Consider the following 13,447-nt stretch of genomic DNA (forward strand, 5'->3'; position numbering starts at 1 on the left):
TTAATTTTTCTTTTTAGAATCTTGACATAAATGGGTGATGTACCTATCACATTCTTCTACATTTTCTTACCAATAATTGAGAAATATAATTTTTAACTTGTTTAGATCGACATACAAAAATAAAAAATAAAAAGAAATCACGCAATAAAATGTTGAAAATATCGTGTATTATAATTTGGTACTATTTCTTTAATCACAATAATAATATAAGCATATGGACAATTGTCAGCTCCTGTACGTTAAATACACATCAATTCTCGAGCCCCGATTTTATCCGCTACATTTAAATGATTCTAAAATTGAATTGTTTTTTTAACTAGTATAGTGTAGGAAAAGCTACTTCATTTTGGCTTATGTATAGACAAAATGGACGATAATAAGATAAATTTCAAGAGTTGGATCACTCCACCCTTAACAGAACATTTCAAATTTGAACTTTGAGAATGAAAACTATTTTAGTAGATAGCATGTTCTCTTTAATGGATCTTATACATCATGAATCCATATCAATCGAGACTCGGAGTGAGTATTGAACACAAACTGAAAAAGTTCTCGAACGAACTACCTAATCCTAAATCAAAGAGTCGCGAAGCTTCTACACTCAACTAATATTCTGAACTTGTCTCGATACTGACAGTTCAATGGATGCTATACAAATAAGAAAGGAAAAGAAGTAGATCCAAAAGAAGAGAACTAAGATACTCACTAATGGACTATGAGGGAAGGCTAACCCCTTGACAAGTTTAATGAACTGTTAAGGCACTTTAGCACTGTAATATAACTAGCAAAATCAGCATCCAGAATGCCACACAATTACATGAATTTGGTTCATGTGTAGACAAAATTCAAGAAATCTGTGTGAGAGACTAGCCAGAGTTTGGTTTAATTCCCTGGGGCGCGAACTATTTTTTACTCATAATCGGATGATTTCTGTTGGTGAATGAAACCTGTGAGCATTCTACTAGAATTTACAAATCAGTTATCCAAAATCAAGGTTAGTAAACTGTTATGAACTGACTGGGAAGTTTTCTTCAGGCGGCTTTCGCCACAAGTAGTTAGCAGCTTCAATCCATCTTGGATGGACCAAAAATTTCTTCTCCCGCGATGCCTGACGTGACTTTTCAGTCTTGTCATTCATGGAGACCACGTGTGTCACTGATTCATCGACTTCTGTAGAGAATGTAGCTCCTAATTGCTCAGCCAATTTCCAGTAGTGGTGGTTTTCTGGTTGGCATTGTATGGGAATTACACCAGTGAAGACGATTTTACAGCCCTCAAGTATTTCCTTCCGAACGGTTTTCAGCACCTGTAATAATGACCGATATATATTCTTTAATTAATTAAACTCTCTGGTACAAAGCAAAGCTGCAGACTCTTTGACTAGTTAAAGGATCGAAATCCATTCAATTACAGGTATATCAATGAGAAGTGATCATTGCACTTGAAGATATATTTTCTATTATCTCAAAAATATTGACTTTCTAATCAACGGGACCAGCATAATTATGGTTTCCAGGCATCATTATTACATTAAGTTATTGATCAACAACAACAGCGACATACACAATGTAATCCCACAAGTGGCGTCTGGAGAGGGTGTTGTGTAAGCAGCCTTACCCCTACCTTTAGAAGGTGAAGAAGTTGTTTCCGAATTAAGTTATTGATAATCAAGAAAATACAAAATATTTTACTCATGGCCAAAGTTGATCACCTTTTCATGGGGAGTAGGTGCTGCTTCATAAGTGAGCAAATATATTAGGTCAGAGTCACTTTCACAGACAGCATACTCTGTTTTATCACAACTTTCCTAAATTTCATGTTATTTTAATCAACTCTGCGAAGTTGCACTTACTAAGACAGATATTAGACTAAACTTGGCAAAAAAATGATTCAGAAGAGTGTTTTGAAATGTGAAAAGTGGGGCACTAGTTTATCTTAATTCGAATTGGCAAATTAAGAGAAGAATCTTTAAAGAGGGGTTAGGAAGGAGTAATAATCGAAAAGTTATCTATAAGTTAAACTGTTTGGTGAGAATTTCACCTGCCTAACATCCCGCTCCATAATATTGTCCCCACGTTCCTGAAAGAAGCAAGCATTAAGGAGAATTAGGGAACCCTAACAATGTAAGGCAAATACAATTAAATATAAGAAAATTAGCAAGCATAACCACCTCCGTTAACACAAGCAATAGTGAAGTTATATTGTATCTAGAAGTGGGTCCAAAAGTGTAGATGCAATTAACATGTGTAAATATGAACTTTTTCTAGCATTAAAGTCTCAGTCAAATGCAGTATCCTTTCTTAAAATATTGAGTAACAATTGAATTATGTAGGTGTCCTTTGAAATAAATTGGATACAATATTGAGACAACTCAAATAGAGACTATGAAGTTAATTTGAGAAGAATAGCCTACATACCGGGTCGAAGAATAGACTGTGGATCCTTTGCAATACTTTTAAGACAGAGGAAAGCGCTCCCTCAGCTTCATTTTCATCACTTTTCAGTTCAGAAAGTGATTTACATTTCAAACCAAATTGTCGACAACTTGAGGTAAAGAAATGGTATCTGTCCATCAGTATTAGATTCTCCCTGTGCTTCCCCCATACCTAAAACAGTACATAGAAGGTTCAGTTCCACCAAACAACTCATCTTATCTAATTAAAAGATCAGAATTTAGAAAAAAAAATAGAACTTGATAAGAGTCTTCACCCAGATCATTACCCACAGAGCAGGTCTTACAGATATTCATGCACTTGAGACCCCATATACAAGTTCAATTTTCTCTTAGAACAAGAAACTGGTTTCTAGACATTAAAAAGGTCCAGGGAGTATCTGACAAGAGATGCCATGAAAAGTAAGTGGAGCAGCAAACATGCACATAATTAATAATTGTGGGCAGTCCCTTCAAGGACGTACAATAATGATAGAAGAACAGCATGGCCTCTGCACAAGGACGACATGCACAAAAATGGTCAATTTACTACTTGCGAGCAAGAGCAACAAATTGTTTCATCCATTACTCAAAACATGTTTTCAGTACATCAACAGCAACTCTACGATTTCTGTATGCCCCAGCAAAGTGCAGCAAAAATTGGTAGTCAAAACTCAAAAGTAACCTAAACATACATAGTAATTATAAAAAAAGAGCGAACTACAAACATGAGTGCATGGCAAAAACACTAAGAAAATGCCTTAGATAATAACAAGGCTCAAAAAAATTCCATGCAGAAGATGAGTTAAACTCCAAAACAAATCTGAAATGTCAGAATAGCAATACATGGAAAATGAAAAGCTGTCATGGAATTATGGTGGTAGGAACTTAAGTTTAATCCGATTAACTTTCCCTCCCTTTGTATTAATAATAAGCCTTCAGTGAGATTAGCATTCTCCTCGCCACTAAATTTTCTCATTCTTCATGGAGAGATCATATGGTCCTAAAGAAATGTTCACATACTTACCACTTCAGTATCATCAAGGATCAAAACAGCACTTTCTTGACCCAAAACGACATCGAGACCCTTTTGATGTCTCCGAGTGGAGTCCGATTGAGCAATCACTCTAGAATGGAAGTAGATACCTCCAGGGTCAAGTAAGCTTGCCATTTCCAACGCATAAGGACGTTCACCCATCGTATAAATGTACATCTCGAACAAACTACTGGCTTCTTTCAGAAAGGTGTGGACAAATGGCCTTAGCTTTGTCATCATGTGTATCCAGTCCAATTTGAAAAGGTTGCTTCTTAAAGCATCTGTAGATAACAAGTTGGGAAAAGATCATAAAACAGTGCACAGCAGAGACCTGCAAAATAACTATCACAGACAAACAACAAGACTTTAAAGCTAGCCGAGTACTCTACCATTGAGTTAGCAACCCGAAGAGAATATCGAAAAAATTGTGTAGCAAAAAAATTCTTACGATATATGAGGTCTAAATAAATTAGCATTAATAGAAGAAAAATAACTTCAATGCACTCGATGACAAAGATGACCACAAAGAATTATTAAAGTGAAGAGCTTTAAAGGCCAGATTATCAAACAGCATAATTTAGATTGCCCATAGTTCAGAAGTCCAACGATAGGGCACATATCTTGCAATTACCGCATGATAAACATTCTTTAACTAGTCCAGGCGTCCGCAATTCCACAACATAACAAGACGAGTAAACATTAACTCAATAGAAACATATACTGCTATACATAGAGCACTGTGCAGCTAACTTTGACTCAAAAAAAAGAAGAAGATAAGAACAAGGGCAAAAGAAATTTAAGGTCCAGATGTTGCCACCTTCAACTTCCTTCGACAAACAGACTTAAACCCATAGCCGACCCATAGCCACTGCAGCCATGTAAACATCCTCCCCTACACAGTAGACCCTTCCCCTAAACCAAATAGCTCTTCAAACATAGATAGCAACGACATGACCTTATTTCTTCACTGGTCATTTTTTAGGGGGGTAAACAGAGAGCACTGAAGCACCCATTAATAAAAACATATTAATCTTTCTAACAGTAACCCACTAAAGTGGACTTTAATTAATCACATCTGCTCAGGCTTTATTCAAATGAATCAAAGAATAATGTAGTAACAGTGACATATACTTGCTATCAGACTCGGATCCCCTTCAAACGTTGGAGATCAAATTAAGGGAATAAGAGGCTAGTAGCAGATTGAGTAGGTGACAGAAACCAGTGCTGTACTGATTAGAGGGACAACTAAACAGTTTAACAATTCTGCTAACTCCAATGGCAGTCTTATTCTTCATTTACTATTCCTAACTATCTAGTTTATGTCACCTCATATATTTTCTATGGGTTCCTTCCCTATCTAATTCATTAACTTAGTAGTCGCATAACATGCAGCACAATATCCCATTCATACATCGAAGAGATCCTAGTACTTCACCTCACCGCTGCCAATTGCTCTCCACCTACCAATATCTCCAACAGATTTCAAGCCACGCAAAGAGCCCTAGGCAGTACATATAACTTGTTGTACAGCATTTTCTTATTCTGGCTTCTCTAGCTTCCATGTGCAATTAAAACAGATTTTCCCCACCACTTTCAATGACAGCATTAATGAGCTTGTAATGGAGATTAAAGGTACAAGGTCAATGTATTAAAACAATAAACTAGAGGAGAGATTTAGATACGTCAAACAGATTGAGTTTAATTATAGAAGAAAGGTCTAAGAAACTGAGCCTAAGAGTAAATGCCACATCATGAGGATGCTGCATACCTTATCTTTATCTATCATCATTTTTCTTTTTAGTTTAAGGAGCAATAAAGATGACCCCTTTTTTTAGGAAAAGGCCAATAAAGATAAACCTATGTTAAATGTTTTTTTGAAAATGAGATTACCTTATGTTATATTTGATCTGATCTTTCTGTAAATAGTAGTCAACACTCAATTAGACCAAATTCGATGTTCCAGACACAACAGAATTGACGGAATTCCCATCCGATGCTCGGATTCAATGAAACTTCTCAAATAGTACTCATGTACTTGATTTACTGTTTGATGGGCATGAGTAATGATTGATGAGTTGATTAGGCATTAATACCCCTCCCTCTTTTCCGGCTTTCCACTTCTATATCCCCCTCTCATTCTCTTTTCTTTATCTCTCCAAAAACCAACAAAAGTGCAAGTGGGGCAACACCTAATTCTTACGCCCTCTCCAGCCTCCTTCTCCCGCAACACTAGTTGAACATTAACATTTTCACATTGCGTGGCATTACCTTAACAGATCTCAAATCATCTCAGGAATTCCCACCATAACCTCGAAGTAACCACATAATAAAGGAGAAGGTCACCTACAACACCTTCACTTGTTCCTTACACATAAGACACCAACCAACATAAATGACCTTCTATTTCCTCTTATTCTTCTCTCTATTTCTGCCTTGTTCCATCTTTTTTCTCTCTTATTCTTCTCTTTCTAGTTTTTTCATTCTTTCCCCAGCCTTTTCACCCTTCTCTCCATTAAGGTGCTGCATCAATTTAGTAGCCAGGCCAAGTCCTGATTCATCAGAATGCCGCACTCCAAGATAACAATAAGTATTTTGTTGACCACTAATCACTAAAATTGTTTATCACCGTTCACAAGTACCTTCCTCAATGGAAGAATCATCGATGACCAACTGCAATTAGAACTTCAATTTTCACTAATTAGAGCTGAGTTTTCTCCACCAGGGTAGAATGCCAGAGATCCTTTTTGGGAAACCTTTTTTTAATAACCATGGTGTTCAGTTGGCTTGCGCGCACCTCAACTAATTCCACGGGGTACCTACTACCTCCCAAGTCCATTTTGGGAAAATCAAGTTGCCTCCCAATCTTGTTCAAAAAATCCATTGACACACCTCAACTATACGGGCAACCTCTTATCCCCATAATTTTTGTTCAAAATGGAAATAATACCCCTTAAGTGACAACGTGATGGAGAAAGTATTATTCACCCAAGTAAAATGCGTGAAAAGCTCAAAACACACAAAAATATCAAAGAAAATTCCAATTAAGACATTAAAACATGGAAAGTGGAAAGTAGGGTCCACTTTTTATTTTCATTAACTTTGACTCAAAAAAAAAGGATAAGAACAAAGGCAAAAGAAAATTAAGGTCTAGATGCGCTGAAGCACCCATTAAAAAAATATTGATCTTTCTAACAGTAACCCACTAAAGTGCACTTTAATTTAATAACATCTGCTCAGGTGTTATTCGAATGAATCAAAGAATAATGTAGTAACAGTGAAGCATACTTGCTATCAGATTTGGATCCCCTTCAAACCTTGGAGATCAAACTAAGGGAATAAGAGGCTAGTAGCAGATTAAGTAGGTAACACAAATCAGTGCAGTACTGATTAGAGGGAAAACTAAACTAACTCCAATGACACAAGTCTTATTCTTCATTTTCTATTCCTAACTATCTAGTTTATGTTACCTCGTATATTTTCTGTAGGTTCCTTTCCTATGTAATTCATTAACTTAGTGGTCGTGTAACATATACCACAATATCCCATTCATACCTCGAAAAGATCCTAGTACTTCACCTCACTGCTGCCAATTGCTCTCCACCTATCAATATCTCCAACAGATTTCAAGCCATGGCAAAGAGCCTAGGCAGTACATATAACTCATTAACTTGTTGGACAGCATTTTCTTATTCTAGCATCTCTAGCTTCTATGTGCAAGTAAAACAGATTTTCACCACTTTCAGGAGCAAGATATAAGCACCAAAATATAAAGCCAACAGCATATAACCAGTAAGAGTAGCATACCGGGCAGTACTTCTCGTTGGTCCTTCAAGTATGATTCTTCTCCAGAAATATCTGCAAGTCTAGTTGAGTTCAGAAGTGTGTGGTCTAAATCTAGAACCAAGTACAGCTTTTTGTGCCGTAGTAAATTCTTCAGGTCCTTGTCACGCAATCGAGCAATTTCATCATCTGCAAGCCTCAAATTCTGCAAAATTATTGATAGAATCCAGTGAATAGATGTACAAAGTTTGATAGAAATTTCTGTTCCCAGCACATCATATAGTGCCTTCCGTTTCCGCTCAACCTATGTTGCTTGGCCTTTCCAAAAATGTTGCTGCCCATGTCTGATCCTCCCAAAATGCACTAGTTTTGGAGGATCCGACATGCACCGGCGGCATTTTTGAAGCGTCCAAGACATAGCTCTCAACATTTCCCCACCAGCCCAACCCACCAGAAAAGAACATATGTATATACAAGTGTATTTTAGTGAATACTAAATCATGGAGAATAACCTTGTGTATGTATCCAAAAGCCACACCCGATTCATCTTCCACCTTCTGCCCACACCGTATACACATCCCTCCCATGACACCAGGATGAGTGCATACATCCAGCGCCAAAGATGCTCCTGCACATGGGGACATGTCAGATTTATCATACATAACCAGACAAGTACTAAAAAGAGGGGAAAGAGGGAGGGGAGCAGGAAGTGCATCAATGAGACTGGAAAGGAAAGAGTCAAAGAACCTATAACCACATACAAGTAGCTGCAGCCTATTATTGTCATCATAAAATATTTCTTTCCTAGTTTCTATTTCTAACTGATCTACCATTTCCTAGTGAAGGCCCACCTCCCAAAGAATGAAAGCTCAAAGAAGCATCAACATTTTAGTGTCAAGGAAGCCATAGCTGTCATCTATATGGAAAAGGCATCACTTAACTTTTATAGAAGAACTAAAGACCAACCTACCTTTTGATACTTATCCTTGTTCAGACTTCAGCAACCAAGGCATTAATAAGGTGATGTCAGAAGATATATTATGCAGGAGACTCCAGAGGACCCAGTTTTAGTATCGTCAGATTATAGTTACTTTAGGCAAATGAATAATTTCTAAGAAGTAAGGTCAATAATATTCAAAATAAGCAGTGAGAGCTTTGACAGATATATAAAAGTCGCAAGGATTCTTCCCTGTTAGTGGGAGCTAACAATATCAATAATGTTTTGCCTTTTTTGATAAGATGACAAAACTAATCATTTTCCATGCTATATAAAACATTTAAAAAGAAAATCAAAAACTGAAGACAGTCATATTTCAAGTTGCATAGAGGCTTCTTATTTCCTTCAAAGTACCTCTCTCTCCAACCATGGACATATAAGGAATATAGCATTCGAAATTATTTTGTTCCTCAAGAGTTTTTCTCGCCTTCCAATATTTAAGTTTTCTATGCCATGTAAGACATTTAAACCAAATAATCAAAAGATGAGGACAATCATATTGTAAGGTTTTATAATATCTCTATAACAACACCTAAATATCAAATCACTCAACTCGGTCTTGATAAAATGCTTTTAAAACTTTTCTTTTTACAACAAGGACATAAAATGCTTAACAACTTGACAGAAGGTTGAATAACTGTTCTACAGCCTCACCTGAAGTTTCTGCTGGTTCTCCACGAGACACTGAACTCTGTGGATCAACTACAGCTTCAATCAACTCAATTTTACGCTTCTTTGACCTATGGTATCAATATACAGATCAATGAGGAAATGGAGCGTGTAGTGTAAGCAGAAACATTCAAATTGCAATGTTAAACTTTAAAAAGTAGTGAAATTTGGCTAATTTCCGGATTCAGAAGAATTAACAATAGTTGGTGACAATTAGCACAACCCTTCTATAATTCCTTTCTTTTATCTGCACTCTTTTGCATGTCTAACTCAAACTCTTATCTTAGATGAATTAACAAATCCAGCATTCACAGAGAATCTTATAATACCTGCTAGAATCTGTGCTGTCATCATCATCATCACCACCAAAACTAGTGCCGTTGTCTTCATCTTGCCCTTTCTCATCTTCCACCTCCTCCTCTCCCTCTGCTTCTTCATTTTCTAGGTCTAGGTCAGGTGATACATCAGATGCAGAGTCCAACTCTGCATCGAGAAATGCTGCAAAATCATCGCTGCTTGAAGACACGGGAGAATCTGCCATCAGACTCATCTGGCATGTCAACCATGAATTATATAAGTAATATGCTAGTACATCATAAGGCACACTAGCTACTTTACTACCGGTTCAAAAAACTCAAAACAATAACCAACAAGTCAATTGGGCCAAATAGTCTATCACTAAGTAACTAATTCAAACCGAAAATTTTACTATAGCTATGAATGACCAATCATATATATATGCAAAGATTTCTTAGTGAAACAATTAGCAAATGTTATGTCAGCACCTCTACATGCAATTGCTTCATTATTTCGAGTCACTGCTTAGTATAAAAAAACAAAATAGCTTTTATTTGAAATTCTTTATGTCAGTTAAATTCTTAGGTAAGTTAATTGCATAAATATATTTGCATTATTAATTGAACAAACTTAACTATTTTTCTTTTTAATAAATAAAAAGCTCCATTCAGTATAAATAAATAAAAGTTTCCATTCAACTAATTTGCTCGGACTCGAGTGTCGGTGTCTGATACAGGTGCGGATCTAGAGATCGGATCCTCCATGATCTAAATTTTAAGACTCGGGATACGGATCCATGTATGGATACGGGTGCGGGGATTTGGCTAAAAATTTGAGGAGAAAACATTGATCAAGAGGAGAATCCTGGAAGCAGATAAAAGGAAAAGGAGTGACAATAGAAACTTATTTATACAAGTGTATTCCATTTTCTTCAAATTTCAAATTTACACCTCAGATTTATTTTATTACAGAAATCATTGAATCTGTCCAGAATTTCTCCTCGAATTTGGAGGAGAAATTCTGTGCGGGTTTAATGTTGTGTGGGTTTGGGTTCAGTAACTTCGAAGCGGGTGCGGGTCGTGTGTAAATTTAAATTCACTATTAACAAACTAGTGGGGATAGCCCAGGCATTGCCCTGGACCAACATGAAAAAACTTATATTATTTTGTTATACACGGTAGATAAATCGACGACGACAACATGTGTATAAAAAGTATTGATCAGAAACACCAAAAAGGAGGCTAAAACACAAAAGCTGTTGGGATATGACTAATCTATCTAGAGGGATATAACATCAACTATGTTCATCAAACAATCTGGAAGAGCACCTAAAGGTATCATTCAGCAATACTATGCAAATTTTGCAAATTGACACCATTTTCCCCAAGCATGTGTTACAATAAGATGCTGAAGAAAACACAAAGATACCAGATCAATAATCCTGACTTCTGACATAGATTATTTTGCACCCTTTAAATCCCCCAGTGTTTTGAAAAGCCACTCAAACATAATGTACCAATAATTTTTAATAGAATGAGCTTCTAGTCAGTTAAAAGGTTCAGTTACTCTTTAGTAAAGCTAAAAAGTGTTGATGTAATTAGTAAAACTCTAGAAAATATTGTGGTAATCTCCAGATTAATTAGAAGAACTTACCATATAATATGCATAAGAGATCAAATGGACTCTGTTGTTTGCTGCTTGATGCAATAGCTTTCTTTGACTTGTGGTGAGAATTGAGTGCCTTGAAGTTGAGTCTATCTTCAAAAGCGGCAAAAGGGAACATCAATTATGTGATTTATCTAACTCGCTTTACAGGTCTTACAAATCATTTGTACCAAGTGTAAAGGAAAAGCAAATATGCAACTTAGTAAAAGTGTTAGTACTCCAATCAGTTCAGTAACTCAAGGTTTTACATGCTTTTCATGGCTTACATAGTGCTTTCTGTGGAGAGAAGCTTCATAATCAGATGTCTCCAAAGATTCCAAATAATACTCCACATGAACAGAACATGAAGCAGGAAATTGCAGCTAGACCTTCCAGTGAAGGTTTTAAAACTGCTTCCACAGTTAATAGTACGCCTAGAACCAACGCGGAGTCTATTGAGGATGAAGCTTGGCTTTTTTTGCGAGCTGCCATGGTTTATTACTGTGGCAACCCTGTTGGTACTATAGCTGGTAATGATCCAAGTGAAGCAGCTATGCTAAACTATGACGAAGTATTTATATGTGATCTTATAGGGTCCTATTTTCAGAAAGTTGAAGAGAACTTTATACTTCACAGACTTCAGTTGCAGGTACAATGACTCAAGTTATCTCAAACAACTACTTTGTTCCGCATTCAGGTTTTCCTGCTTACATATTGAAATTCATATCCATTGTAATGGGCATAACTTTGGGATTCACTGGGTAATGTTGGTGTTGTCGTAATGCACAGAACTTTGGAAATTTGATTCTTTTCAGTAGCATCATATGTTTGTGTTCATAATAACAATTTTGGCTTGTCATGGTCCCCCGAAAATACACAGTACCTACTGGGTAATTTCTCTCCAAGAAAGCAATAAGGAAAACAGAGAACAATAAGTATAACTTAGATACACAATAACAACTAAATAAAAATCAAATTGACAATTAAATCAAAAAATTGGCTTCGTCTTATTGATGCAATAAACCTATTAGCCTCCCATTCGAAGAATCGACCAAATTTCGGCAAAATCCAAACCCAGAAAACATTGAAAGAAAGAAAAAGGCATTAACCTGAACAAAGTTGAAGCTAAGCAGTTGAAGAAGCTTCCAAATCTTGGTGTGCAGAATGTTTTAAGCCCTAACTTTTGAATCCAAATCTTCTACAAGAAAATAAAGGAACGGAAAAAATGGCGAAGAGCTCTTAGACAGCCATGAAAACCTTGATAAGCTTCCTGGATTTGACAAGCCGGAGTTCGCTGGAGCGCCGGCGCGGTGAGGCGCGGTGAGGCGCGGTGGAGCAGACGAGCGGACGAGCGGCTAGGCAGTAGTCAGACTGAAAATTAAAAGTGAACTGAAAATTGAAAACCTACGCTAAGGGTAGAGAAGGAAAATAGGAAATAATTATTAAAAAGTATTTAATAATTAAATATCTAATATAGTGTTGTAACTGAATGTCTATGGTATCCACTGTAGATATTCATGTTAGATGATGAATAGTATTTTCATTGTAGCTAACGCATTATTGTAGATTAATAATTTTTGTATATAAAAGGGCAACATGTTTTCAATATGAAATACACAAATCGAAAATCATTTCTCTTTCTTTGCAATTTTTTTCTATCTTTCTTTATTAAACTTTCTTTTTTTGCTATCTATATATTATTATTATTATTTTATAATACTTAATCAGCACGAATCTCTAATTTTCTTTGGATAAGTTAATTTCTATTTCAGGTATTGAAGAAATTTAATTTTAGTTATCTTTTGTTATTTTATAGATTAATTTTTATCTAAGTTTTCATCATGTCAAATTTATCAAAGTTTGAGTTTATGGCACTTGACATTACTGAAAAAAATTATTTGTCATGGATCATTGATGCAAAAAATCATCTTAATGCTAAAGGTCTTGGTGATACTATTAAACAAGGAAATAAAGCATCAAATCAAGATAAAACAAAAGTCATGATTTTTCTCCGTCATCATCTTCATAAAGGATTAAAAACTAAATATTTAAATGTAAAAGATCCTCTTAAATTATGGACTAATTTGAAGGATTGATATGACCACCTAAAACTTACGGTGTTACCAAAAGCTCAATATGAGTAGATACACCTTCGATTTCAAGATTTTAAAACTGTATCTGAGTATTATTCTGTTATTCACAAAGTAAGTTTCATATTAAAATTATGTGGAGAAACTATCATTGATGACGACTTACTTGAGAAAACTTTTTCCACTTTTCATGCTTCAAATGTGTTGCTACAACAACAATATCGTGAAAAAGGTTTAAGAAATATTCTGCATTAAATACATGCCTACTTGCGGCTGAGCAAAATAAAACTTTGCTAATAAAAAATCATGAAGCTTGTCTCACTGGGTCTGCTCCATTCCCTAAAGCTAATATTGTAGCAACACATAATCAGTCTGAATTAAGACAAATAATTATCGTGGTCGCGGCCTTGGCCGTGATCGTGAACATGGTAGAGGACAAAATAATTATCGTCATCATGGTGGAAATAAACATGAGAACAATAAAATTCCTCAAGATAATTCTT

At 35.9% G+C, this 13,447-nt stretch overlaps 1 protein-coding gene across 3 annotated transcripts; it reads right to left on the reverse strand.

The window, feature by feature from the left end:
• Positions 1 to 678: 678 nt before the first annotated feature.
• LOC129891530 (RNA polymerase II C-terminal domain phosphatase-like 4) lies at positions 679 to 12,234 on the reverse strand. 3 transcript variants are annotated; one of them, XM_055966917.1, is made up of 10 exons: positions 11,964 to 12,234; positions 10,864 to 10,964; positions 9,243 to 9,463; positions 8,899 to 8,984; positions 7,760 to 7,875; positions 7,272 to 7,452; positions 3,459 to 3,748; positions 2,418 to 2,606; positions 2,041 to 2,079; positions 679 to 1,306 (listed from the first exon to the last, which is right to left on the reverse strand). In XM_055966917.1, the coding sequence occupies exons 2-10, from the start codon at positions 10,864 to 10,866 to the stop codon at positions 1,007 to 1,009; spliced, it is 1,425 nt and encodes a 474-aa protein (XP_055822892.1). In that variant the 5' UTR covers positions 10,867 to 10,964; positions 11,964 to 12,234; the 3' UTR covers positions 679 to 1,006. The 3 variants fall into 3 exon arrangements, with proteins under 3 accessions (XP_055822892.1, XP_055822893.1, XP_055822891.1); XM_055966918.1 differs by having other exon boundaries at positions 9,243 to 9,425; positions 10,864 to 10,968; XM_055966916.1 differs by having other exon boundaries at positions 10,864 to 10,968.
• Positions 12,235 to 13,447: the final 1,213 nt, after the last annotated feature.

Source organism: Solanum dulcamara, chromosome 6, assembly GCF_947179165.1.
Source record: "Solanum dulcamara chromosome 6, daSolDulc1.2, whole genome shotgun sequence".
Lineage (NCBI taxonomy): Eukaryota > Viridiplantae > Streptophyta > Magnoliopsida > Solanales > Solanaceae > Solanum > Solanum dulcamara.